Source organism: Triplophysa rosa, linkage group LG6 (assembly GCF_024868665.1).
Source record: "Triplophysa rosa linkage group LG6, Trosa_1v2, whole genome shotgun sequence".
NCBI lineage: Eukaryota > Metazoa > Chordata > Actinopteri > Cypriniformes > Nemacheilidae > Triplophysa > Triplophysa rosa.
Genome location: NC_079895.1, coordinates 1,011,209 through 1,038,708, shown reverse-complemented (window position 1 = coordinate 1,038,708; position 27,500 = coordinate 1,011,209). Strand labels below are relative to the sequence as shown.

Genomic DNA, 27,500 nt, shown 5'->3' with positions numbered 1-27,500 from the left:
GTATTGGGTTTGACACGCAAGCTGAAAGCCTAAACAAACAGAAAAATCCTGAAATCAACTCTTCATCTCCAAATTGAAATATGAAGATTTTATAATGGTTTACTCACACTCAAGTCTTTCTAAACCTGCTTGATATTCTGACTTCTGGGAGCATAAAAAAGACATTTGAACGAATGTTAGAGAAAAGACAAAGGTTACATGCACATCTTTACCTTCAGCAAATAACAACTTCGACTGATGAGACAAACTGCACTTACGAGTTGTAAAGAAAGCAAATGAGATTTGATTTAGTTCTGACTGTACTGTAATGTGAAGCATTGTGAATGTTTAAAGCAGATGCCAGAATTAATCTGGCACAAATTTGAATTAGCCATGCGGTCATTCAGCAACATTCTAACGTTTCATTCTGCATGCATGGAAATGCCCAGAAGATGGCCCGTGAGATCACAGAGCCCTCGGGTTCAGACGTGTCAGTGTATCTGCCTGAGGCTCGGCCCCATGCAAGCGCACGCAAGAGGCGACAGCTGCAACACAAAACCCAGGTGACGCAGGAACAGCTGGTCCACATCACTGTGAAGGTGAGAGAGACAACACATTCAATCGCTCATCAACCATCACAACACACTCCTCCGAACGCCAGCGCGTGTGCGACATCCACCGAGAATCAGCATTTATAACCTGCATTTGCATTTTCTGATGGAAATATCCAGCCTGTAAACAAAGGTGTCAAACATCAAAGTGGTCAAATCACCAGGGAACAACATCTCCATCTTCTGAGATAAAAGGTTCATTATATACATATATTTATAGCATTTTTCATAATTCTGCATTGTTGCAAAGCCGCTTTATAGGAAACACATCGTAGAATAGGGGGTATAATGATGCATTTTTATCTGAACTCGACTTAGAACCCAAAAGATAGCTCTTCTATGGCATCGCAGTAAAAGTGCAAGGAAAAAATAGATTAAATATGAAAAGTCACGGAAACCGAAAAAGATATCCACTATGCAATACACTACAAACAAACTTTCAAAGCTCAAAACGCCTGCAAGACAAACGCTCACGTCTGTCTGTTCTGTACATCACATCTTATCACATTCATACGACTTTAAAGAGGTCATGTCATGTGCATTTGTGTAAAGTAAAATGACATTCAATCCAAAAGCATCCTGAGCATCAGATGTAGAGAGTGATTGATTGTGATATATATATTTAAAGTAAATGCAGCTGAAGGACGCTTCTGTAGCCGCTCGTATGCTCGGAGAAAGAAAGTAAAGATCACAAATCCCTGTGCAAAAAGATAATAGAACATTTTAATTCAATACGTAAAGAGAGGACAAAAACACGCACATCAATCTCAAATGGGTGCTCGACCAAGAGAGTATATCGAAGCTCCAAAAATAGATCAAAAAGACTTTATTATTTTAAAGACTTTCGCATGGCGCGTGACGTTTCGAGCACACAGGCTCTTCATCAGATATTAAATATCAAATATTAGGAAAACATTTTAAAAGGTGGACAAACAAAAACAGCACAGAGGAGACTGATCTGCAAAATAAAGCTCTGTTCATTGAGGTGCGGAAAAATAGATTTGTATATTTTTTCAGAAGAGTAAAACAACTGTTATGAGCTGCTGTGAGCCTTTACTTACAGGTTCAATAATATATATTCTGAGATCTGTATCGGGTCTATGAGGTGAAACTCTACATTTAAAGGGACACTTCACCCAAAAATGAAAATTCTGTCCTTTACTCACCCTCAAGTTGTTTCAAACCTGAATACATTTCTTTGTTCTGATTAACACAAAGATATTTGGAAGAATGTTAGCAATTTTCGTTTCTGGGATATCATTGACTACCATATTTGGAAAAATGACAACGGAGGTCAAAAGCGCCACATAACTGTTTGCTTTCCTAAATTCTTCAAAATATCCAATTTTTTGTTCAACAGTACAAAAAATATACACTATTTATGTTCTACTATGGGAGGGAATGATGTCCCAGAACTGAAAATTGCTAACATTCTTCCAAATATCTTTCTCTTTGTTCAACAGAATAAAAGAAATGTATACAGGTTTGGAAGAACTCGAGGGTGAGTAAATAATGAGGATTTTTGGGTGAACTATGCCTTTAAATCAGAGCCTAATTTATATCTGTAACGCAAACAATGTGAGGTAAATTAAATGTCAAACTGTCTGCTTCTTTAAATCCATAACCCGTTTTAATAAAAGAACATCATTAAAAAAAGAAAAGTAATCATTCTCTTGTAGATTCACACAGATATCACAGACAAGCCTTCATGAGACACATGATGAAATTAAAGACCCTTCACATGAAATCCTTGGTTTTATTGTCGTTTGTGTGTTTAAGAATTATTAGTCACATAAATCAGCCGCAGTTATTTTCTTACTATACTGTTGCTTATTAATAGTATATCCTATTTTACTTCACTATCACAAACAAACATCAGAATCAGAAGCGTTTGTTAGTTCTGTTCTGTTGTTGCGGTTCTTTATCTTTGGATGAAAAGTCCGACAGCTGAGTTATGGAAGAAAAATGCCATCCCATAATGAGATAGAAAAGATTTATATCGGCTCCGCGTGCAGCATTCTAATGCAGTTTTTAAAAGAGCGCATTTTTCAGTTTTTTCAGTTTTTTTCAAATCTCACTTCCAAATCAGCGCTTTCAGTTTCTGATACTAATGCTTGAAAAGTGTGCGTGTGTGTTTCAGAAACTACAATGGAAGACATGAAGCAGAAGGTATTAAAACGTGAGCTTTTTACTTGAGTTCAGGTCAGTAAAGTATTTACATGAAGTGATCACATTCACTCAGGTACAAAATAGAAAAGCGTTCATGCCAAACAGGAAGTGAATTATATGTGAAACTTGACAATTCTTCACCGATCTTCTTCCCAGTTTTGGTAGTTATGAAGACGTTTGTCCTGAGAAAACTATCAACAGTTAAACTCCCAAGACATCCAAATGTCCCATGATCAAGAGAAAAATGCAGAAATCCATTAGCCTGATGCTTCAAGTGCATACGGGGAAAAGAAAGGACACGTTTACCCTGTCAATATTTACTCCTGTCATTCCAAACCCAATGCCGCTTTTGTTTTCGCTAAAAGACCGATCTATACAAAGAACACATCACGACATCTGTCAGGATCCATAAAGACAATACAAACACAAGAAAAGCATTGCATGGCAAGTCTTCTAAAGCTTCACGTGAGACACAAAACACAACTGTAGGTCTTCTCCCGGCACCAATGAGCCATTTTCAACCAAACACTGACGGAAAAGCTTCTTCAGAGGAAGATTGGGAAGTCTTTTCCTCTCACAAAACTATTGTATATATGGAATATAGTGCAAGTATAATCTGATGTGTGATGTTTGGAATGACAAAGAATAAATAAAGACTATTTCTATTTTTTGGGTAAACCATTCCTTAATAATAATAATAAATATATCCTGCACATCTTTACCTTTAAAGAGAATCACCCATGTCAATATCTATTCTTTAAACCTTCCGCAAGCCTCCTGTCTGTGTGACATCACACCGCTCCAGCGCGTAGCGGTGAATGCAAAGACAAACACCAGCACATCACCATCAGCTGAGATCTCTTCTGCCTCACGTCATTTAAATCTGTACCAAAACCACAACCGAAGAAAATAACCATCAAGCATCTCGAAACTCTTCAGGCCTCCAATGGCCAGCATACTGTCTTTGGTGGCAAAGTCGATGACTTGTTTGTCTCATAAACTTTCTGGGAGGTTTGGGACGAGGCCGACACGATGAGCTCGTCTCCCAGCGCGGGTCAGAGGACGGAAGAACTTGAGTCCAGGGCTACTTCACAGACAACAACAAATTGATCTGTGTGATAAGAAGAAAAAATCCAATTTTACTGTCAACAATACTTAACCCTGATTGGTCAGCAGCACATGCTTAATACACACCATCAGCAGGTGTGATGTGCCATTAAAGGGACAGTTCACCCAAAAATGAAAATGCAGTCCTCATTCACTCACCCTCGTGTAATTTCATACCTCTGTTTTTTCTGATGAAGACAGAGAAAGATATTCGGAAGACTGCGAGTCATTTTCAGTTCCGGGACATCATTGACTACCATAGCAGGAAACATTAATGGTGGATAAATGTGCCCCAGAACTCTTTGTTTAACTAAATTCTTGAAAATATCTCATTTTGTGTTCAACAGAACCACAAAAAATGACAATAATGTCTTCCTACTATGGTAGTGGATGATGACCCAGAACTGAAAGTTGCTAACATTCCTTCAAATATCTTCTTCTGTGGTCATCAGAACAAATACATTTATTCAGGTTTGAAACATTCTGAGGGTGATTAAAGGCTGATAGAATTGTCATTTTTGGGTGAAGTATCCCTTCATCATCAGTTCACATGTCAGGGACTAGATCCTCGACCTTCTGATGTCAGTCAAAACAAAAACAAGATAATAGCGTGTATTATAACTTTAAAGTGGTCATTATCTTGCAGAACTGCACCTGTTCCATTGAAGGACATGCGATGATCTGCAGGTCCTCGCCGCTGTACTCCTCCTGCAGTAACGCATGCAGTCGCTGAAACACCTGCTGGATGTTGTTCTGACGGACCGAGTGGAAATGTTCACATCATTCATCTCTGTCACATGACGATGACATCACAGAAATCAGGAAATGTTACTTACCCTGACCGGCTTAAACAAGATAAACTCTGTGTCTTTATTGGCCAGATATAAAGACATGCTTTGTAACGTGCCGGGCAGCTTGTTTTTCAATATCCGATATGTTGCCATCACGACGTCATTAATTTTGGCTGAAAGCAAAAACAGAAATATGAAAACTCACTGTTGTAGAAAACAAAGCGGACTGATTTGGGATCATGAAACATTTGGGTTCAGGACTCACCGGGTTGAGCCCAGGGCTGCTGGGAGAGATTGTATGTCGGTCCTCCTTGAACGGCCATCGTCCTCAGAGCGTCCACCTGTGAAGAGTAGAACCATGAGCACCGGCATGAGTGTTAACGGGTTTGAAACGTGTCAATTATTTACTCGCATACATGAATGCACTGCATCTGACCCTTGACACAGAACCATCACACTGAACATACAGAAACAGATTCATCTACACTCATCTGTATCTACACCAGCTTTGTGCTTAACTTTTTGTTGTCCCTCAGGAGAGAATCTGTGTGTGTGTGTGTGTGTGTGTGTGTGTGTGTGTGTGTGTGTGTGTGTGTGTGCGTGTTTCACCTTGGTGAGAAACTCTTCCAGACTGCCGACAAACATGTGCGTGCGCTGCTGGATGAACTGCTCGCATCCAGCCTTCAGGTGTCGATCCACATCCTTCTTTGAGTCGATGTAATGCTCTTTAATCTCCGGCGATCCCTGAGGAGAGAGCGTTAACACACCATGAATCATTCATCAGGAATCAGGAGAGAGAATCAAACTCAATCAGACGAATAAATAAAGGCTGAAATGACCTCTAGTAGAAACTCAAGGATGGCGTTATGACTGTTGAGACGGAAGAATTTGGGCACAGTCATGGGGTTGAAAATCTTGAAAGCAGCCTCTGCGAATGAAGCAAAAAAGAAAAGTTACTCTGCCATCTGGTGTTACATCAGTGACATTACACACACACACAACGCAGCATTTTCCTGCACCTTGGCTTTCTACATTCAGTCAAATTCGAAACAAAAAGGTTATTCGTGGTTTATTTGACTTGTGTGGGTGGTCAAATCTGTATGCTCTTAAAACTGAAAACCAAACATTTTATTCCAAAAAGCATGGATGATAAATATTCCTGTATTCCACTGAAGGTCAAGCTTTCCACATCATAAGAGTTGTGATTCTGTCTGTAAAATCTTTATGGGTGATGATCGGATCCAGTGTAAACCAGCAGACAGCCGTCAGTTAAAGAGTGAAGTGTGGAGCGCACGCACCTCTGGTCTTCTTCAGATCCAGAGAAATCTCTTTGATGGCGAAGTCAGCGTGAAAGGGTGCGATCTGTTCTCGCATGATCAGCAGATGTTTGATAAGAAAGAGCTGTCCGTCAATTGGAGTCTGTGGAGGAACACAAGCGTCTGTTTAACAGAGTATTCTCCTGCTGGAGATGAACGTGAACGTCTGTGAACATCTGACCCGACACCAGAAAACTTCTGCTTCAGTGTTGTGTTTGGATAGTTTGCTGATATGACTCAGAATGATCACACAGGGGCACCAGACGAGAACACGAGCTGTACTTTTGCCTAGACGTGTGTTATAAAGAAATATCAAGAAATGCTGAGACGTTCATTTTGTGGTTTGAGAGTCTTAAAGATGCTCTTTTAACATTTTGAATCAGTTGTAAACGTTCTGGTTATTTTTTGTTCGAACGTTTGTGTAGTGTAAAAAAAGGTAAGCAGGAGTGTTTCTTGACCAGCATTGTTGTTTACATCTGTAAGAACACACACGCATTCACCAGAATACGGTTCAATTACTTACGTGTTGATTCAGGTCACAAAAAGGTGATGGTTAGGGTTCACAGTGGCACAGCGAGTGTATCATATTATAAAAGGGTCGGTTCTGGTCCTTGATTCTGATTGGCTGAGCCGAGTTCTAAGCCGTTATAAAACACCCCGATTTACTGTATAACGGCTGACCACATTACATAGTAATATTTACTGTAATATTCTTTCATTTGTCCTTCATTGTCATCCGGACACAAGACCACTGTGTTTTACATTTGACAGATATCTAAGTATTATTATCTATATCTTATGCAGTATAAATACTTTACAACTAACAATATAACTGGGCCTAAACAATGAGCTAAGAATTTAACTAATAATCTCAGTTACCCACCAAATAGGCATAATAATGTGATGTAAATACAGGCAGTGAGTATAAATGAGTGAATTTGTGTGTGTACATGTGCTCTTCACCTTGTTCTGCTTGATGACATCAGAAGCTTTGAGCAGGGATTGGATGCAGGCTGACAGAGCTTCCTGTGACAGACCCTGAAACACCGCCCTCTACAGGACACAGACAACAACAACTCCTCTAGTCTCTTCATTCATTTATCAAGCAACAAACCTAAAGGTGTATCAACATATTGGCTGCTCATTTGAAAGCGCTGCAAAAAAATAGTCGACTCAACTTAAAATAATAAGGCGACCAATCACAAGCACGTTTTTGAGTTATCTCACCAAACCCAGACTGAAGTTACATTACATTTATGCACTTTTATCCAAAGCGACTTACATTGCATTGTATTATACATTTGTTTTCTGACGACGTGCAATCCCCTGAGATTAAGTTCACCCAATTTAAAAAACTATGTTTAAGTCATCGGTGGTCACAACATAGTCAAGTGTCCCCAATGAACTACAGAACAACATATTTTTTGTTGGCTGAACATAAATAGATTGTATGTGTCGTCTGCCTCAAACAGAGCAAAACTTTGATCAAATAACTGTTTAAACAGTCTGTGTCGAGTGCATTAACACCGGTCGTGTCGTTGTGTCGTGCATTGAGCACACAAACCTCAACCACGCTAACAATCAAAAACCATCATTCATTAGAAAAACTCGAAACACAACCGATAACTAACAGTAACAACCATATTAAAGCATAAATTTAGCCAGCAAGAACTAAAACACTCATCTTGAAAAGAAACACAGAACTGAACATGCTGCAATGCATCTTGGGAACTTTTGAGCTATATTGTTTGTTCAGTAGGGATGTAACGATTCACCGTGAGCCGGTTGAAAATCGGTTATAATGAGTGACGATTCAAATCGGTTGAGGTGTGAACTGAATCGCAATACATTTTTTGAACAGCAGGGGCCGCTATTTTCACTGCAAACCTAAACGTGGATGCTGATATTTCTTAATGCAAAAAAATCCAAGAAAAGCTCAGACAGTATTAGTTTGTTTATATTAAAGAGACTTTTTCTATTATTAATTTGTTATAAAATTGCAGTTTAGTTTTGTTATTTGAAATAAAACATTATTTTATTATTCAAAGAAACGTGAAGCATTTAAGAAATAATGCAAGGGACGTTGTTCATTTCTAATTTGTTTCAACTCATTTTGTAAAAATAAATCGTGAGTAAATTGTGAATAAATTGCATCGTGAGATCAGAATCGTGAATCGCATCGCATCGTGAGCTGAGTGAATCGTTACATCCCTAGTGTTCAGAATACTCAAACTTGTGTGCAAACTTTCTGACGCATAAGTCCAGTCAACAAAATCCTCTTTGTTAGAAACATGTTTAGGCTCATTTCGTTTAGTCAGTTGACTACTTGTAACTCACAAGTTACTTATTAATCTTTGTAGGGAGAACATTTTGCAAATTGGATTTTTTACAGTGACTTAATTGACGACGAATGTGGTTTTGGAGTCGAAAAACGTCTTTAGCAACATACAACTTCGTAAAGTTATATTTAAAACACTGATAGTATTAATGACATGAAGCTTGCTGCTGTCAGACAGATCATATTCATGCGCAGATGATTATCACAGGTGAGCAGTGATGGATTATACTCACGTCTATACAGCGATAGAGTTTGGACAGACACACGAGAGTTCGTCTGACAGTCGGATACCACATGCCATGCAGATCCGCTGGAGAAACTGTGCTCTGCAATCGAGGATCTGCACACAACAAACACGCTACAGGTGAACACTCCAACAAAGAAAAGCGATTAAACACAACAACTCTTCTACAGTCTCACACACCAGAGAGCAGAAGCTTCTTGTTCTCCGAGCCTTCCAGCTGAACGTCCGAGAAAGCGCTGTTGGACGTTAACTTCATCTGTTCCTCTTTCAGACTCTGAGCGATTTTCTACAACAGAACAAACATCAACATTAACACACTCACAAACGGGCATTTAAAGGGACAGTTCACCCAAAGATGAAAATGATGTTGTCATTTACTCACCCTCGTGTAATTTCATACCTCTATAAATGACTTTTCTCTGATGAACACTAGGGATGTAGAGATTCACCGTGCGCCGGTTGAAAATCGATTATAATACGTGACGATTCAAGTCAGTTGAGACGTTATAAATATCGCAGTACATGTTTTGAACAGCAGGGGCCGCTGATTTTCTGCAAACTTGGTAAACGTGGATATGCAGAAATTTCTTAAAAAAGTAAACGTTCGGAAAAGCACAGACAAAGTCTTAGTTTGTTTATATTAAGGAGACTTTTGTATTATTTATTTTTGATTTGATTTGGAATTTAGTTTTGTTATTTGACATAAAATATATTTTTATTAGAGAAATAATAAAAGGGCGGTTGTTCATTTAAAATTTTCCTCAATCATTCTGTAAAAAAATCGTGATTAAATCGCACCGCGAGATCAGAATCGTGAATCGTTACATCTCTAATGAACACCGAGAAAGATATTCGGAAGAATGCGAGTCATTTTCAGTTCCGGGACATCATTGACTACCATAGCAGGAAACATTAATGGTGGATAAATGTGCCCCAGAACTCTTTGTTTTCCTAAATTCTTGAAAATATCTCATTTTGTGTTCAACAGAACCACAAAAAAACTGTTATTACAGAAGGATGATACCATCACCTACTACTGGGTCTTGTGAAAGTTGCTAACATTCCTTCAAATATCTTCTTCTGTGGTCATCAGAAAAAAGTAATCTATAGAGATATGAAATTACATGAGGGTGAATAAATGACTTTAGGGTGAACTATCCCTTTCACATCATTAGAGACCATCAGAACGTTATTAAATGATCCGCCCACCTCCATCATCTCCAGTTTTTCAGGGTAGGCCAGATCTCCAGGTGCAGGATTGTATCCGGTGATGTCTGTCTGTATGTAGATGTGTGTCCTGTACATCAGACGCTCCTGCACGTCCTCCAGCATCTGCTTCACCACCGCATCAAACGCTCCCAGCTGGAGCACTGAAACAATCCCACCAATCACAAATCTCTACCAGCAACCTAAATCACTGACGTCCGTGCTACCAGTCCAAACAAATGGACATGGACCTTTCAGATATCTAAATCTAGTCCTTCTGGGTTTTCTGCAAATGCATTTGCTCAGATCACGTGTGGAGTGTTTTAGTACCGCTGTTCTGGACGTGGTCCTCCAACATCTCGTTCTTCAGGATCCCACAGAGCTCCGAGAGCGTCTCCAGATGAACCACGTGAATGATCCGAGGTCTCAGAACATCATACAGAGACAAACAGAGTTTCTCCAGCAGCTCACTGGAACAAATCGGCCTCATGTCAACATTTACACACACGACAGATTCTTGCGAGATCTCTTATTTGAGCTGAAAGTTGTTTGCAGGACTCACTCTAGTTTGGATGTGGGTTTAGAGAAGAACTCGTTGTAAAGCTGTTGCTCGTCTTGACACACGTGAACCATGAACGAGCATCCACTGCGAACCTGTTACAACACCAGACGTTAGCTCAACAACATGAAGACATCACACGTGACGGACGGTAAACTGTGTCATTTGCAGAAAGTGACTTATTCAGATGCATGCTGGTTAAGTGATGTGTTCAAAAGAACTGATTCATGAGAGTCGTGTGCGTCACTGTGTGTTGCTGAAATCATTGATTTATCTCAACAAAAACCTGATTTCTGAATGTTCACTGCAGATTCAGTAGAATAAATGTCACAGTGATTTAATCTGCGATTATTAATGATACTCAGTGTCATGAAAATAATTTCATTCCAATATTAGTTGTAAAAATGGGTTTGGCTTCCCCTTGAAGGGACAGTTCATCCAAAAATGAGAATTCGGTCATCATTTACTCGCCTTCGAGTTGTTCCAAATCTGTATGAATGTCTTTGTTCTGGTGAACTCAGAGAAAGACATTTCGAAGAATGCTTGTAACCAAACAGTCCTTGGACCCCATGCTCCCTTAAAGGGGTGCTGCAACGGTGTGTCGTGCATTCTGACTTCTTTACCATGTTCTGTCTTCTCATGCTTAACATGGTCAACTTGTCCAAAAACGAGTTGGGCGTATTACGCTGTATTTACAGTATGTGCTCGATACACTCCCCCAGCGATCATACAGGTTTCGGAACAATTTTTCTTAGTCCCTTATTGGACAATTCTCCCGGAAAATCACGCGGCATGCCGACGCGGCAGAAAGGAGAGGAGAGCAGGAGAAGGAGCATGCGCAGACGTCACTTTCACTTGTGTGCAGGAGAGAGAGAGAGAGTGAAGTTCAGGTGTTTGTTTGTTCACTGCATTTGGGTGATGAATGTTCTATAAACGGTGATATAACGCTGGATTTGGAGATGGTTTGAAACTGATATATGGAGCCGTCCCAGCGCTAAAAGATGCCGGACATGAACCGCATGCGGTGAGTGAAACTGATGTCTGTGTTTTGTTGGCAATGGGTGCGCACGTGCTTTAGTTCAGCCTACCCCTCCCCCCCGCACGCGCCCTATGCTTTCGGAAATAATCGTACAGCTGTTTCTCTCTTTTATAAATGTGATCAAACTAAATACTCTTCCAAGATACGACGTATGCGATACTACTCTATAGGTACTCAAGATTAATATGAGATGGCAGAAACCACGTGTGTTAGGGCCGCTTTAAAAAAAAGGTTGCATATGGTTCTTATGGTTCCATAAAGAACCTTTAACCTGTCTGTTTCACAAAAGGTTCTTTGTGGAGAAAAAAAGGTTCTTTAGATTATAGAGAGAGACGGTTCTTTAAAGAGCCTTTGACTGAATGGTTCTTTGTGGAACCAAAAATGGTTCTTCTATGGCATCGCAGTGAAGCACCTTTATTTTGAAGATGGTGCTTTACATTTTTTTTGTTCTGTTGAACACAAAATTAGATATTTTGAAGAATGTAGGACAGCAAACAGTCCTGGGGCATTTTTGACTACCATACTATGGGAGTCAATGGGGTCCAAGAACTGTTTGGCTACAAGCATTCTTTACAATATCTTTCTCCGTGTTCATCAGAACAAAGACATTTATACACATTTGGAACGACTCCAGAGCGAGTAATTCAGGACAAAAGGTTTCACACCCCTTAAGCAGTGAAAATGACACGTTTTTGTTTTGTAAGACTGTTCTTGCTCTTGGCAACACGTGAGCTCTGAAATGTGCCGTGTTTCTTGCCTGTAACCTAGGGCTGGGACAAAAAAATGTGACTTCAATTTCCTTTCATATTTCTGCAAGCACTGAACATTCGTTAACGTGAACGTTATTGCTACTACTATCCACTAGATGTCACTTTTACATCGGGTGGATGCTACAACAGGGAGCATCCTTCATTCATTGCTTAATTAACATGGCGGATGCGGGTGAGTCATCAAAATGCATCTTACATGTTAAATAACCTGATCCTGTTTGATCAAGTCATGTGACCGTTCTGTTTCAATATACCCAAGTGTACCCAAAAATAAAGTTTAATATACAGGTTTGTGGCTCTTCATTTCTTTCTTAATTCTCCATTGTAACCTGATGTTGACTGATCTATTTCAGAAATACCTCTAGGATTTGTTTTAAATCTAAAATCATCGACTCGAATCGGAACATCAGAATCCATACCCAGCCCTGCTGTAACCTAAAGAACTGAATCCACCACAGCGGAGACGTCTGCCCCCGGGATCCCAGGTCAGGTGGCACAGAGCGTGACATACCAGAGCGCAGTGGTCTTTGTTGTTCTGGCTGGTCAGGTCGGTCATGGTGGAGTTTATACTGGGTCCCAGCAGAATCTCTCGCTGGTCCAGATAACACTGATGAATCTCATCCAACAGCTGCTGGTACCTGAAAGACACGTTTGAGAATCAGACGTCTGATGTTCAACAACAGCGCTCTGATGATGTGCTGGAGACACTCCGTCACTCACTCGGGAATTTTTCCAGAACGCTGCTCAACCTGCTCGATCAGCCTCTGAAACATTTAGAAATGTCGCATCAACACATGTTTTATTGAGCGCTACGAACTGATGTCGTGTTCTTCAAAGTTCTCTTTGTGTGTCACAGCACGGAGTGAGTAAATCTGATAACAGAACGTGATGTCAACTCACTTTAACTTTAGGTGCCGCGGCTCTGAACTTCACGTAGTAGAGAGTGAAGGCGTTGTCCACGTTTGGAGCGCCCAGCGGGTCCTGTTCAAATGACATTCAACACATGAACACACCACACAAACAGCGGCAAAGCGTTAGCGTGTTATTGAAGCGTACCCTCCTTGTGAGCTGAGCGGTGAGATTGCGCAGGGTGTTGACCGTGTGACTCTTCATTAGATGCATGGCTTTAGACAGGCACTGCTTAAATTTAGTCAGATAGACTGGATGGTCTTTAAAACTGGGCTGAAAAAACAGGAAGAGAATCTGATGAACGTGATTAAAACTCTGAGTTGAGCACAATGCTACAGGAGATGAATTACTGCAAGAAATACTTCACACAGAAACTCTATATATTTGTTTCCAATGTTATAATTTTTATGGTAAGACGGGTATATTGTATAAAGTGTGAACATTTGTGCTTACATGTGATGAAACATATTCTACACATTCGTCTAACTTGGAAAGCATGGGAATAAATCCCTCGCTGTTCACAGATAACGTCGGGGAATTCAGTTTCTGCGGAGAAAAAAAACCCTGAGATTGCAACGGAGACATCACACCTGACAAACAGATTGTCATTGCCGTAGCAAAGCTTTACCGTGTTTATATTCTCCAGTTCGTTAAAATATGAAAGTTTCTCTTGGATGCTCCTCGCCAGATCCACCAGCTCTGACTGAGACGGCAGAGAGAGAGAGAAAATCCCAGAAGTGTAATTCATTTGTCTGAACCATTTCTTTACAGTGAAAAGTGCAGGTCACATGAGATCCTGTAGTCCACTTTGTGTTATATTTACGTCGCGCATTTGATGGCAATGTACCTGTTCCTTCAGCAGCTGTTCACAGGCCTCATGCAGCGTTCCTGTTTTAGTGGACACAAAGAGATACTGCTTCTGAAGAGAGTCCAGATGCTCCAGAGCAACGTTCACATCCGTCAGGATAGCATCACACTGCTGCTGATAACTGTACAACACATCCCGCGTCTTCCTGTCAGGTACGACACCATTCAAAACATCTGATTTAGTTCTGGACGTGGAACATTCAGTATGTAGAACTACGTTTACCGTGATCACTGCAAACGGTTACAACCAACATGAATGTATTGTGTTGTTCATCGTCACACACACACACCTGTACTTAGAAGCTTCATCTTGATCCATATGAGCCTGGAGCTTTGAGAACCAGGAGAAAAACTGCCAAACCGGTAAGATCATTAGTCACATGACAACGTCGTTCGTCACATACAACCAAACACACAAACTTAAACTACAACAGTTGTTGTAATAAATGTGGTGTCGCGGTAGTTTGAATTGAAGCCACAACAAACACTGAGCGTGAATCATTGAAAACGGCACTGAGCATGTTGGGATTTTGGAGGGTACTAAAACAGACCCCGAAAATGACATGCATCACGTTAAACCGTAAGAAAAACTCTCAACTAGACAAAGTCCACAAAGGATTCATTGCGCGATGTCAGACCTGCTGAGCCGTCTGGATCCTCTCATTCCCCAGCTCCAGCATCTGAAAGCCGTGCAGGAGAACCTCCTCTGTGGACTCGGGGAGAGTGGCGGTGAAAGACGAACGCAGAGAGCGAGAGGTCAGACTGCAGATGTCCTCGATGGGCAGCTGAAGACACATTCACAACACTATTAAACATCTTCAATCTCAAGCCATCCAACACGGATGATGATAAGGAGGTCAAATCTGTCGCAATGTGCCGATGCTTTAAAAGCGAGTTTCTTAAAGGGACAGTTCACCCAAACATTTTTTGTTGTTGTCATCATTTACTCACCCTCAGGCTGTTCCAAACCTCTATACATTTCTTTGTTCCGCTGAACACAGAGGAAGATATTTGGAAGAATGTCAGTAACCAAACAGATCTCATCCCCCATTTACTGCCATAGTAGGGAAAATAAATACTATGGGAGTCAATGGGGGATGAGATGTGTTTGGTTGCTGACATTCTTCCCAATATCTTCCTTTGTGTTTAGCAAAACAACGAAACGTATTCAGGTTTGGAACAACCTGGGGCTGAGTAAATGATGACAGCATTTTCATTTTTGGGTGAACTGTCCCTTTAAATGAGTTTCGTGAGGTTGTGACTTAAATTCCAGTGTAGTGACCTCAATACGAAACACTTCAGTGACACTTTACTGCATTACATGTAAAAAAACATTTTTGTTTTGTGTCATTTATTTTGATTTTTAAAAAAAGAGGCAGGCAAACATATACTGTTCATAATGTATGTTTTAATATTTTATATTATAATAAAACATACACGTGAAAAGATTTATTCAACGTAATAAAATAAGAACAGACGTATTTGTCCCTGCACCTGTTCATAACATTTAGAAAAGTTACCAGTAAATCTTTGAGTAAAAAGGTGTTCAGCTGAACAAAAGTTTGTCAAATGTAAGAGTAATACACGCTCGTGTGATTTTGTTAATAAAAGGTTGTTGTTTGCTCTACTGGTTCGTGTACATTATGCACAGCTTTTGAGTGAAGTACGGGAAAATGCTGCTGCACCCCAAAGCCAGAGGGCGCTCTCGTGCGGAAACTCCTAATACGCACTGCAGAAGAAGACCATAACACCTTCTAGAATCTAGGAAATGCCTATGGACATCTTTTTATCACTGTTGCTCAAGCCTCATCAGGTATTTTTATGATAATAAGTATATTTATAATATTTTTCAAATGCACATTATAAGCGGCTCAAACTCGCGCTGCTCGAGCAGCATTTCCGGGACATTCTAAAACGCTTAACGTGAAAAACGCTCAACATACCTAAACAGCGATCAAGGAAAACCAAGTTTCTGTCAAACCTTGCTTATACTAAACACTTCTGCTGTCAAAAGAACGAGCTCTTGTTCCGCGGATAAAGTGAATAATAATCACGTTAAGCGTTCTCACCATAGAAGTCCATTATAAGAGAAACCAGCTTAACGTGGCTTCGACAAATTTCTGTAATTTTAGTTGTAATTAATACTTCAAAAATACTTAACTGTGTTAAAAAGTGGCGTAGCCTACTCTTTATACCCAGTTATATGCCCTGTCTGAAACCAATATTAAGAAATTAGGCTGAAAGGCAATAACGTTGCTAACTCCTGGCTTCAGTGTTGCTACATCGAGCTGAATAGCCTGTGGAGCAAACTAGAACAAAACAGCACAAAAGTTTCTAAAAGCTCTGATAAAAAGGGACAGAAATATAAATGAGATGATACAGCGCGTTCTTGTGGCACGAATGCTCGCGTGGCTATTACGTCAGTAGGCTAATTGGCGTTGCCGTTTAGACGCGGAACAAGAGGGACATTCTAAAACGCTTAACGTGACATTATTCACTTTATCCGCGGACCAAGAGCTCGTTCTTTTGACAGCAGAAGTGTTTAGTACAAGCAAGGTTTGACAGAAACTTGGTTTTCCTTGACCACTTACGTTAAGCGTTTTAGAATGTCCCGCATTTCCTACTGATCCCAGAGACGTGCTTCACGGACAAGCTACGCATTAAAAAATATATCGACACATTGCATATCGCAGCCAGCTCGATTACAATAGGATTTCGTGGTATCGCGATAAATTGCATGTTGGGAGATTTTATGGATCATATGGTGCAAATTAAGCACTTAGATGAGGCTCAAGACTTATGTTGAGGTTCGCTATAAAGGAAACACTCGTTGTACAGTAACGTTAAGTGTGTTGATAAAAGTAATATGATGTTAGCTCAGCAGCTACAGTTCACTTCACTCACCTCAGGCGGAATCGGAGACTCTTCTGCGGCTGCGCGAATCTCGAGGATCGAGTCCGTCTGTTTGTCGGTTAACGGCGCCATCGGTTCGGTTCGGCGGTCCCAATGAGACAGTTTCTCCCGAGTTTCCTTCTCAGTGAGCTCTGAGAGACACTGCTCTGTGGACGACGCCATCATTGCCAACAACATTCGACGTCATCACAACGGAAGCTGCTTCCGGGTTGGGCGGAGTGGAGCCGGAGACAACCAATCAACACAGCGGATTTACAAACGACGCAAAGGGAAGTATGAAGAAAGCAAACGTGTCAAAATATGTCTAACATATATGTATATGTATATGTATATGTACATGTATACATATTAAGTTTGAATAAAAATCAAATAAAAATCAAAATGAGTATTTAGTAGATTTAGAGTAGATTGCAGTCAGATTATTCTCAGCGAACTTTACGAGGTGCATTGATGCTTTTAAAACAGTATTACAGGAGCTCTCATGTATGCTGGACCATTTAAAGAAGATGTTTTGTGAATAAATATATAAGTAGGGACAATTTGTTGGTTTTCTTACGAGGTCAGGTCAACTCATAGTGGGCTGCCTGAGATATAACGTGTGACATCACCACTGGGGGTGCCATTGTTTCACAAACCAAAATTGCGGCCCGCAAACGAAAAAAGGTCAAACTGCATCAACAAATAATAACAAAACGAACGATGCTAATATTAAATAATACATTTAATTTAATAAAAAATAAATAGTTTTTTGCCTAAGAGGTGTCGAGAAACTGCAATGCCAAGATTTTTGCCTTTTAAGGATATTCATATATAAAATACATAATTAATATTATTTAATGGTTTGACAATCATATTTAGAGACAAGCAATCCCAAATAACGGGACAAACTATTTTATTATTTCATACCAGGGCATTATTCACAATTCAGAAAATAAAAATGGATTACAAAACGTAACTATCACTGTACATAAAACGTTTTAAAACACATTTTGAATGAACTTTAAAATGAAATGAAAATCTATGAGCTCATGCATAAAGTGCAGTAAAAGGTGCTATTTAATCTGCAAATCATTTCTAACAAAGTAATGAATTCCTTATATTATTGAGCTGATTGTTGTGAGTGAAAGCAGGTTTAGCTCGCACCTTTGTGCTTCTCTTCAGCACAAATCTGTGACAATAAATCATCTTGAGGACAAAGGGAAGATTTTCACGGAATTTACATTTATACATAATCAGGCTTTGGCATTTTTATTTAATGTGTCATGACAAGCACAGCAATGTAAGGGGACAATGAAAATGAAACCGAACAAAAAAGGTCGAATAGTATGTCAGAGTTTTCTTGGAGTGTTAAAAGGTCAAAGGTTAGATAGAAAAAGTGCAAGTACAATATGGCTGTGTTCAGAATAGCACACCACTGTCACACTACAGTACACACCTACTGTCTACTTAGATTAAGTATATGCAACTTTGATCTATGCGTAGAGTATCCAGACGACCTTTTACATTCGCCAAAACGCCCAGTACTTGGAATACTGGATCCCACAATGCATTGTGCTTGACCCTCCGTTTACAGTGTGACGAAAAACTGGAAGTGACATCAACTACGATCTCTTTCTTGACTCATTTGATTGGATGGCTAAAGGGCAAACATTTATATACTAACTTCAAAAATGCAAAAAATGACAAAGGATCACTTTTTATGAGACTACTAGCAAAGTATGTTTTCGTGCAAGAATGCTTTGTTTCACATCCCATTTATCAAACAAAACAACAGGCAGTGTACAGTACATCCTACCCAGTATTCAGTAAAGTTAGTGTTCCATTCTGAACAGAGCCAATGGAAGTTCAGGAAGAGAAGATGAGCACCGTGGCAGAGCGAGAAAACACTCAAATAAATCACGAGAGTGCAGACGACTCGACGTGAAGAATTTGTTTGTGCTCAATTTACGAGGTTCTTATAAAACCACTTTAGAACACACACATAAAGTGACACGAGGTGCATGACAGGAGAAAAAGACTCATAATTCTGTTCAGACGACATCAATAGGGATGATTCAAGGTGCTTGATTCTGGAATGCAAGTGAAGCACACGATATTTTCTTTGATTAACACCAGGAGAGTTCTCATGGAGTCTTTTTACACCTCAGATTTGGGCGATTCAGATTATTTACAGCATGTGAAGAACCTCACATGAGATTTAGTTCAGATGAATGCATCCATCACAGTGTTACTGCAGATTCGTAACGTATCAAAATGTCGCCGAAACTGATTGTCGATCTAGCCACATAAGACATTTTAAAAGGTGAATGTACATGTGTCACATGACCAGTTTGTAAAGGCCATGTTTTATGTTAAAAATCCACTGATTTAGAGCGAATAGCGACAAAAAAAGCAGATCATTTTTTCAATACTTATCTCATCTCATAGTCTGACTTTACTATTATTCTAAAAGTGCTAAAACGAGTAAGTGACTTTTGTCCACTACTGTATGTGGTTTTCGGGGCAGTGATTGATTGACAGGTGAGTAGGCGGTCCTTCAGGTTGTACTGACTGATGTTAAGTCCAGGTGTAAAGGCGCATCTCTTCATTCCTGAGGGTCACTGACCTCCAGATGGTCAGGGATGGGCAGACCCGTGAGGACGGTCAAGCACTTGTTCCACACGCTGAAGACGGGACAGATGGGCTGAGAGAAGGCGATGTCGAAGGTGTGCAGGTGTTGCGTGCCAGCGGCGTCATAGAAAGCCAATGATCCGGTGTCGTAGTCCAGCAGAACGCCCAGACGCCGCATGTGAGGAGACGGCTCCACCGGAAACTCTTTGCCGTTATGCCTCACGGCCCACGAGGTGTTGCAGCGACACAGCACCCACGACGCAGAATCTTTGCCCACCCATCCGTGTTTGGGGGCCGACTTGTAGGCGATGCCAATGGCAAACCTTGAAGAATTAGAGAAGTGTGTGTTGTCACTTACATGTTTTTCGAAATGTTAAGATTGAATTTGAACTTTATTGAATTAAACAAAACGCAGAGCATGATTTTACCATGTGCTCCCTCCAATCAGAACCTCCCAGTAGTGACGTCCGCTGTCGATGTAGACGTTTCCAGTGACTCCATAGTTCCCAGAGCTGCCGAAGCGGTCCTGTGCGTGACTTTTCATGGACGAGGCCTCGTCCCGTTCGACGGTCAGATTGTCATGTGACACCTTTAACTTCCTGTGTGCCGACTTGGGGTCCAGTTTAAATGGCTGGCCTGCATTCACAAACAGATCCATTAACATTCCACTACAGTGTCTCGGGATAATAAAGGTGTGTTTGTCTTCTTCAGGTGTGACAGATGAGACAGTAAACTCACTGTTTGTCTTGAGTTTGCCGGGTGGACTGCTGCGACTCCCGGCCTGGTTCATGGCTTTCACGATGAAGATGTATTTGGTTCCGCACTGCAGGCCGTGAACGGTGTAATGGTTCTGTTTGATGTTGGGCACGATCATCCAGCTCTCCATGGAGTTACAAAGACCTGCAGCACCACAAATAAACATTAAGGGGGGGGGTATTTCTAATAGGGCTGGGAACACTGTAAAAACATTATGTCCTCTCCATTTTCATTTTCTATTGATGCATCTACATTTTTCAAGTTTTTGTACATTTTACAAACGCCTGTTGAAAAGATGTGAAACATTTTATAAATTTATAAAAAAATTGATGTAACAGTCAATTGAAAAGTTTAGCTCTGATTTTTTTTATAGTGCAATATATAAAAAATAATGATTTAATAATGTTAATAATTTATTAAAAATTTGATAACTGTAATAATTTAAAATTAATATAATTTCACATGTATAATAAAACAAAATATATCATAATTTAATTGTAATCTTTGTTATAAATAATTTAAATTCAAATTTTACATTTTGGCAGACACTTTTATCCAAAGTGACTTGTAATATATTAAATCTATATATTTTTAACATGAATATCAGCTCAGATTTTTTTTTATAGTGCAATATATCAAAGAATGATTTAATAATTTTGATAATTTAATAATAATTGTAATAATAAAAAATAACTCTAATAATTTAACAATAATATAATTTTAAATGTGTAATAACACAAAACATTTTAATTTCATTTTAATTTTTGTAATAAATATTTAAAATTTTACATTTTGGTAGACACTTTTATCCAAAGTGACTTTTACAATATTTAATAAAAAAAATTAACAAACATCAGCTCAGATTTTTTTATAGTGCAATATATAAAAAATGATTTAATAATGTTAATAATAATTTTGATAATTTAATAATAATTGTAATAATAAAAAATTACATTTGGCAGCCACTTTTATTCAAAGTGGCTTGTACTATATTTAATCTATATATTTGATACATAAATATCAGCATAAGTGTTTCCTGGGGATTGAACGTATAACCTTTATGGTGCTAAAGCAATGCGTCCCTGAATTGAGCTACAGAAAAACTGTATAACTTATGTTTTAATAAATAAAATGACTTTAGAAGAATACATTTTTCCCCTGAAAAAATAAAAGCATACTGTTTGGAAGCATCATGATGGTTATTAAATATTAAAGAGAATTTTCATTTGTCAGTGAACTGCAGTATTCTTGTAAGAATGTGGTGACCTTATTCAATCAGTAAGTCTTTCTGTCTTCAGCGGTCCTCTGGCCGGCTCTGTCATCTATATTCATACGGCCTTAAACACCCAAACCAGCTTTAAACTAAATCTGCTCAATGAACTGGACGACACGTTTAACACGATTCTGCAGAGAGAATGTTTATGTTTGAGTCAGAATAGGCCTCAGTGCTGGAGGTCTGATCTGATCACGGCACAAACGCGTTTGATTTCTCTCTCATGGATCAGTTTGGGTTCAGACTCTGGACTGGATTCTCTCTCAGTGAACTTACTGAGGACGTTGGCCTGGCCGGTGCAGATGGTGTACTGAAGCTCATATGAAACGATGCTGAATTCATCCTCTGAGGTCCAGTGGACGGTGATGGTGTCATGAGACGCCGTGCACAGCTCCTCGCGGATGGTGGGCGCGTTTGGAGCTGTGACAAAACAAATATTCCACAAACATTTTAGTGTGGACGACTCCAGGCTTCTTTAAGCATCTGCAGAACACAAACACAAGCACATTATTTTAGCGCTCGCACGTTTCAGAACACTGCTACACAGAGTCGAGCTAGAAGCGTTGTAGGGAAAACACATGTTTCAACCCTTCTCTACAAGAAGTACAAAAAGCTTTGTAAGTAAAAGAAACCACAGTGACTTTGCCTTCTCAAACCCATTAGCTCCGTGCTAATAATCATTGACACCACGTCCTGAGGGAATCAGAGCCGTCTGGAGATGCGCTCCACTTACGAATCTGGTGTAATATTTACCACGTTTTGCTCAGATGATCTTAGAACAATGATGAACCAAAGTTATCCTAAATGATTTTCTGCATTCCAAACTATTTGGTTAAGCAGAAACATCATTTTCAATGTATAACGTGTGCTAGTTCTTATTTTAGTAAATTGTGGACATGACGTGGGCAGCATAAAAATCTCGGAAATCACATCTTACTTTCTCATCTGTCCTGTTTGTCAAATAGATTAATCCACAACTGTCACCAGTGCTACTGTGATGATAAAACTTTAAGAAAATAAATCAGATCATGTCCGACCCGTGAGATAATCCAGACACTCCAGCATCTTCTTCTCTCTGGAGAAGTCCAGCGCGAGTGCGTCAAACGTGTCGTTCAGGTTTATCTCCGGGATCAGGACCTGAGAGGATGCTGTTGCCATGGAGACTCTACAATCACATTTCAGACACAGTAAGAACGATTACATTAAAGAGAATGCTTTTCATAATCGTTCAAAATTTACGCAAGTAGTCTACACCACAACTACGACAGTAATAAAACAGAAAGACTACTGTGGGGATGTTTTCATCAGGTGTCCCCACCTCTCAGCGATGCTCTTGGCCGTCTGTAGGAAGCGTGCGTGATCGGTTTCTTTCAGAGTCTGATCGGCTTGAGTTATGAGAGATGATGATCTTTCCAAGAACTGTTTGCAGTTAGCGACCTGTTGAGCCAGCTTTCTCAAGCGCACCACCTGCAGACAAACACAAGTTCACAAACATAACAGCAGACCAACAAACTACTCACAAATCACATCTTGTCTGCGAACAAAATTCACATTTCTGTATTTTCATATGCTTTCAATAGCACAATATGCTTTAATTGTGCACAACATAAAACTTTGGTAAATGAAATTCACAACGAAGGAAACATGTCTAACGTTCTTTATAGTATATTATATATATAGTAAGTTATTATATAGTTCATTTATAGTCAATTTAGCCAAACACCTTTTAATCCAAAAGGTTTTTAAGATCATGAGAGACATACATTCTGTGAAGTGTTTCGCTGGAGTATAAGTGGCCTTTGACATTGATATGCGGTCAGGAAGGAAACAGTGTTTCCTTTGAGCAAAACTCTTAAGTCTTTGTTTCTTTCCTATTGCAGAATAACTCGACATTAACACAATCACCAATGACTAAACCGCTCACGCTCAACATTCGTTGAAATCATAGACTGAACATCCTGGTGTTTATTTAATAATAATGTACAATAGTTTTAGATAATACGTTGTCATTTTGATGGTACCTTTCCTTCTCGTATCTTGGTGCTGATAATTTGTCTTCTCTGCTGTACGATGTTTATGAGAATGTCACACTCCTCTACCAGTTTACTCTCCTGATGAGATGCGTTATGCTAAAACCAAAACAAATCAATCAGCCTGACAGTTGAAGGGGAGGAGTTAACGGATGCTCCGCCCAAGCCATCTAACATACGTCATAAAAGATGGATAGTCACTACAGGAAGGAAGTGTATTTTCAGATTTTAGCTAAAGATTATGAGGACACACGAATTTAAAAAAGAGAACGACCCATATTGATAAAGTATTTTACAATAAACGCTGCAATATTTCATGAAAAAATAGGCATTGTAATTGTTTATTTCACTGGGACTTTAACATCAAGCTAATTGACTGCCAATGAAAATATGCCTTTTAGGCTAACTTGGGTATATTGTTAAATAATGTACATGGTCCCTTTCAAAATACAGAAATAAATGGTAATGAAATAATGTTATTACAGTATTAACCAGAATAAATAATTGTTCCATCAAGTAATATAACTGTATAGGGTGTAACAAAGCAACTTTAATTGCACAGGTTCATTTAATCACATGAGGAAATTTTCATTATAAAGAACATATCAAAAATCCAGTCAATATAAAATATAAAAAGACATGAATGATTCACATTTAAATGCAGCAGTCCGTGGCTTTACCTCCACATGTTGACAGGTCTGGATCAACTTTCCCATCAGGTTTTCCAGCTCATTGTTTCTCTTGATCAGATTGCTGAGGTTGGAATCCAACATGTGCTGAAAAATAGCAACAAAGCCACAAGATTACAAAAAGCATCACTTTGTAATGTCAATACAGAACACCTTCAGAAGAGCTAAACACAAAATATCCTACATCCATAATGATGTTAGAAGAGGCCGGTGGCTTGAGCTCGTCTGTTCAAAGAACAGATTTTCCAGACTGATGCTTATATCAAACGTCATGTGACAGACCCCACGGCCCTCCAGCACTAAACCCACAGAGAGGAGAGGAGAGGAGATAAAGCGTCTGACACGGATTAGGAATTATAAAAGTAGATCAAATCCATCTGCATCTTATGTCTCCATTATAAATGCTGATATTTGACCATTTTTCAAATACAAAGTGGTTCATTCAAATAGTTTTAAGTAAAATATCTACAATTTCTCTTTTGCTTTAATGACAGCAGCGCTCGAACAGAACAAAACCCGACGATCCGTGATCTCCAATGTGACTGGAGAATCTTCCACAGCATCTTTTGTGCTTCTGTGGAACCCGAAGAAATCTTTTGTATGACGTTACGTAATACCGTCCGTCACTAACTCACTTATATTTGATCAGTGACCTAGAAATAGCCATGAATCAGAAATATTTCCTCCTATTTTATAATCAAATGCCTTTTATTTGAATTATAAAAATGGCAAGAACGTCATTGTTGTCTCAGACTATTGGAATCCAGTTTTGTATTGTTTGACCTACAGCAATCAATATACTAGTATCGCAGATCTACAAGCTATAAAGAGAAAATGTGCATTATACTGTGATGAAGCTGTTGACACATTTTTGTCGAATGAATAAGCGGTCATAATAATCCAGAATAATTATAAAGATCTTTATTATCTGGCCAGTGAATGGGTCTGTGTGATATATTTACTGTATGATTTATTAAAAATAAAATGAAAGTGCACGCATGTTAAACAGAACTGAATGAGTTCAAGCGTTGATAAACGACCACCGTGAACACGCAAGCACGTGTGCAGATGCTATAAATAGATGATGAGATGAAAATCAGGTTCTGCGATTTGACACAAAATACATCCCAGATTAATTTTTCAGATGACACTGTCCGTGTTTGTATCTGGGATTCAAACCACATAAAACATGCAAAACAAAACTGGTAACACTTTACATTAAGGTACCCTTTATAAAGCATTTATAAATGTGTTCATTAATGATTAAGTCATTTACAAATGCATTATAAAGCAGTTATAACTGCATGAATAAGAAGAGGGATTCTAACGAAATACCTGCCAAATAGTGAGACACTTTTAACTCACATGTTATAAATGCTTAATAAATGTATTTATTCATTATTTATTTGACTCGATTAATTATTATCTTGATGCTGTTTGCAATATAGGCAGTCGGACAGGAGACTGTAGGGTGTTATGCTAATCCCCTTGTTATTCATGCAGTTATAACTGCTTTATAATGCATTTGTAAATGACGTATTAATCATTAATGAACACGTTTATAAAGGCTTCATAAAGGGTACCTTAATGTAAAGTGTTACCACAAAATCTGCTTCATTTCATTTTAAAAACATGAAGATTATGGACAAAGGTTATTGAGGAACAAAGAAGAATATCTATAAAACACCTTTAAACTTGAATCATCTTTAAAGCACACAAACACTTTTTAAAAATCTCCACTCGTAGTTTCAGGAAAACAGAGCAGTAACAGTGATGACATCATCCTGCACATATTTCTGTCTAATAAAACATAACGCCCTGCTCCTTTCGTACAAACTACTGACAAGAGGAAAAACTTTCATCTGTCACATAAACTACAGGCTATTGGCTATTTTAAAAAGCCATTTCATGAGGTTTTTTAAGTGCTTGGGTCTGCACTGAAATAGAGGCTTTTATCCTCTTCACTAAATCATTTATGTCGTCCATGTTCAGGTGTTAAAAGCCAAAGAGAAGTGGAGAGAGAACAAGAGCTCCTATTGTTAGCACAGATCAGATTCTCTGAGAAACTCTGAGATCATTCACATCCAGAAAACACAACGAGAGGTGTTGATGCTGCTTTCAACAACATTTGTGTTGCAGTCTTTAAACTGGTTTAGTGTTTACTCATTCAAGTGGGTTTTTTGCAGATCTCATGATATTACTGCAGTGAAACGTGTCACTCTGAACAAAATCTGCTTTCACAGTTCAAGCGTCGGTGTGAAATCTGATCGCTGGAAATGATGACGGTGGTGTCAGACGGTTCCAGCGTTCTGATTCTCTCAGGAAGGAAAAGGGTCTTTCCAAGCCAAAGGTGCCGAACTAAACACACCGTCCAGCCGGAGGGAAAACGCCTGGCTTCCTATTTCATTCCTTCTCAATGATTTTCCAAAGAAAAAAGAATGTGTATGTGTGTGTGTGTTCCCAAATCAATTACAGTACTTTGGTGGAGCGCTCTGTATGATTCATTTATATTATGTTGACTTGACAATCCAGCGTACTTTATATTTTATGTCTAGCGATGGACCTGTCAGAACACCTTACACACCGCCGCCCAAGCAACCACACAGGGCACCCTAGCAACCGCTTTAAACATCTTGGCAACTTCTTAGTAACCACACAGGAAAAGTGATATCGCAATATTTCTGTCCAACGATGAAAGTTTACTTTTAAAATGATCTGTGGAAACAATGTTGGCACAAACTCAGCAAATGGATTTGAAGAAGATAAAACTAACTCGCCCTTACATGAAAAAACAGGTTAATGGAGTGAGCTTATTTCAAAGACTGTTTATTGCTTTTTATAGACCTCTATAGACAGACACGTGTGTGCATGTGAGTGTTTGTCTTTTTTAATGATATTTTGTCCTTTTGTAAACTCACTTAATTTCGGACTTAAAGGGGCAGCTGTTGATTAACAGCGGCTACTAGCGTTGTATTATAGATTTGCAAAGAATCGCTCAGAAACACGAGAGAGACAGAGAGAGAGAGAGAGAGAGAGAGACAGAGAGAGAGAGAGAGAGAGAGAGAGAGAGACAGAGAGAGAGAGAGAGAGAGAGAGAGAGAGAGAGAGAGAGAGAGAGAGAGAGAGAGAGAGAGAGAGAGAGAGAGAGAGAGAGAGAGAGAGAGAGCGAGAGAGACAGAGAGCGAGAGAGAGAGAGAGAGAGAGAGAGAGAGAGAGAGAGAGAGAGAGAGAGCGAGAGAGAGAGAGAGAGAGAGAGAGAGAGAGAGAGAGAGAGAGAGACAGAGAGAGAGAGAGAGACAGAGAGAGAGAGAGAGAGAGAGAGAG

The 27,500-nt window shown here is 39.3% G+C and overlaps 2 protein-coding genes across 5 annotated transcripts in view; both read right to left on the bottom strand.

Moving 5' to 3' along the window:
- Nucleotides 1–2,759: 2,759 nt before the first annotated feature.
- Nucleotides 2,760–17,136, bottom strand: cog3 (component of oligomeric golgi complex 3). The gene is made up of 23 exons (XM_057335531.1): nt 16,810–17,136; nt 14,544–14,690; nt 14,196–14,257; nt 13,886–14,051; nt 13,667–13,741; nt 13,492–13,584; nt 13,186–13,311; nt 13,030–13,110; nt 12,850–12,893; nt 12,641–12,767; nt 10,324–10,415; nt 10,092–10,231; nt 9,765–9,925; nt 8,736–8,841; nt 8,545–8,651; nt 6,937–7,026; nt 5,956–6,076; nt 5,497–5,585; nt 5,267–5,401; nt 4,923–4,998; nt 4,703–4,830; nt 4,521–4,619; nt 2,760–3,870 (listed from the first exon to the last, which is right to left on the bottom strand). Exons 1-23 carry the CDS (start codon nt 16,993–16,995, stop codon nt 3,844–3,846), a joined length of 2,478 nt encoding a protein of 825 aa, XP_057191514.1. The 5' UTR covers nt 16,996–17,136; the 3' UTR covers nt 2,760–3,843.
- Nucleotides 17,137–17,693: 557 nt separating this feature from the next.
- The window catches only part of mid1 (midline 1), a 35,906-nt gene continuing 26,099 nt past the window's right edge, over nt 17,694–27,500 (bottom strand). For all 4 annotated transcript variants that reach the window (XM_057335535.1, XM_057335534.1, XM_057335533.1 and 1 more), the window contains 8 exons: nt 24,168–24,263; nt 23,479–23,586; nt 22,776–22,924; nt 22,495–22,622; nt 21,734–21,877; nt 20,167–20,328; nt 19,857–20,064; nt 17,694–19,751 (listed from right to left, as the gene is read on the bottom strand). In XM_057335535.1, the coding sequence (XP_057191518.1) occupies nt 19,403–19,751; nt 19,857–20,064; nt 20,167–20,328; nt 21,734–21,877; nt 22,495–22,622; nt 22,776–22,924; nt 23,479–23,586; nt 24,168–24,263 (1,344 nt within the window). In that variant the 3' untranslated portion in view covers nt 17,694–19,402. The remainder of the gene's footprint in view (nt 19,752–19,856; nt 20,065–20,166; nt 20,329–21,733; nt 21,878–22,494; nt 22,623–22,775; nt 22,925–23,478; nt 23,587–24,167; nt 24,264–27,500) is intronic.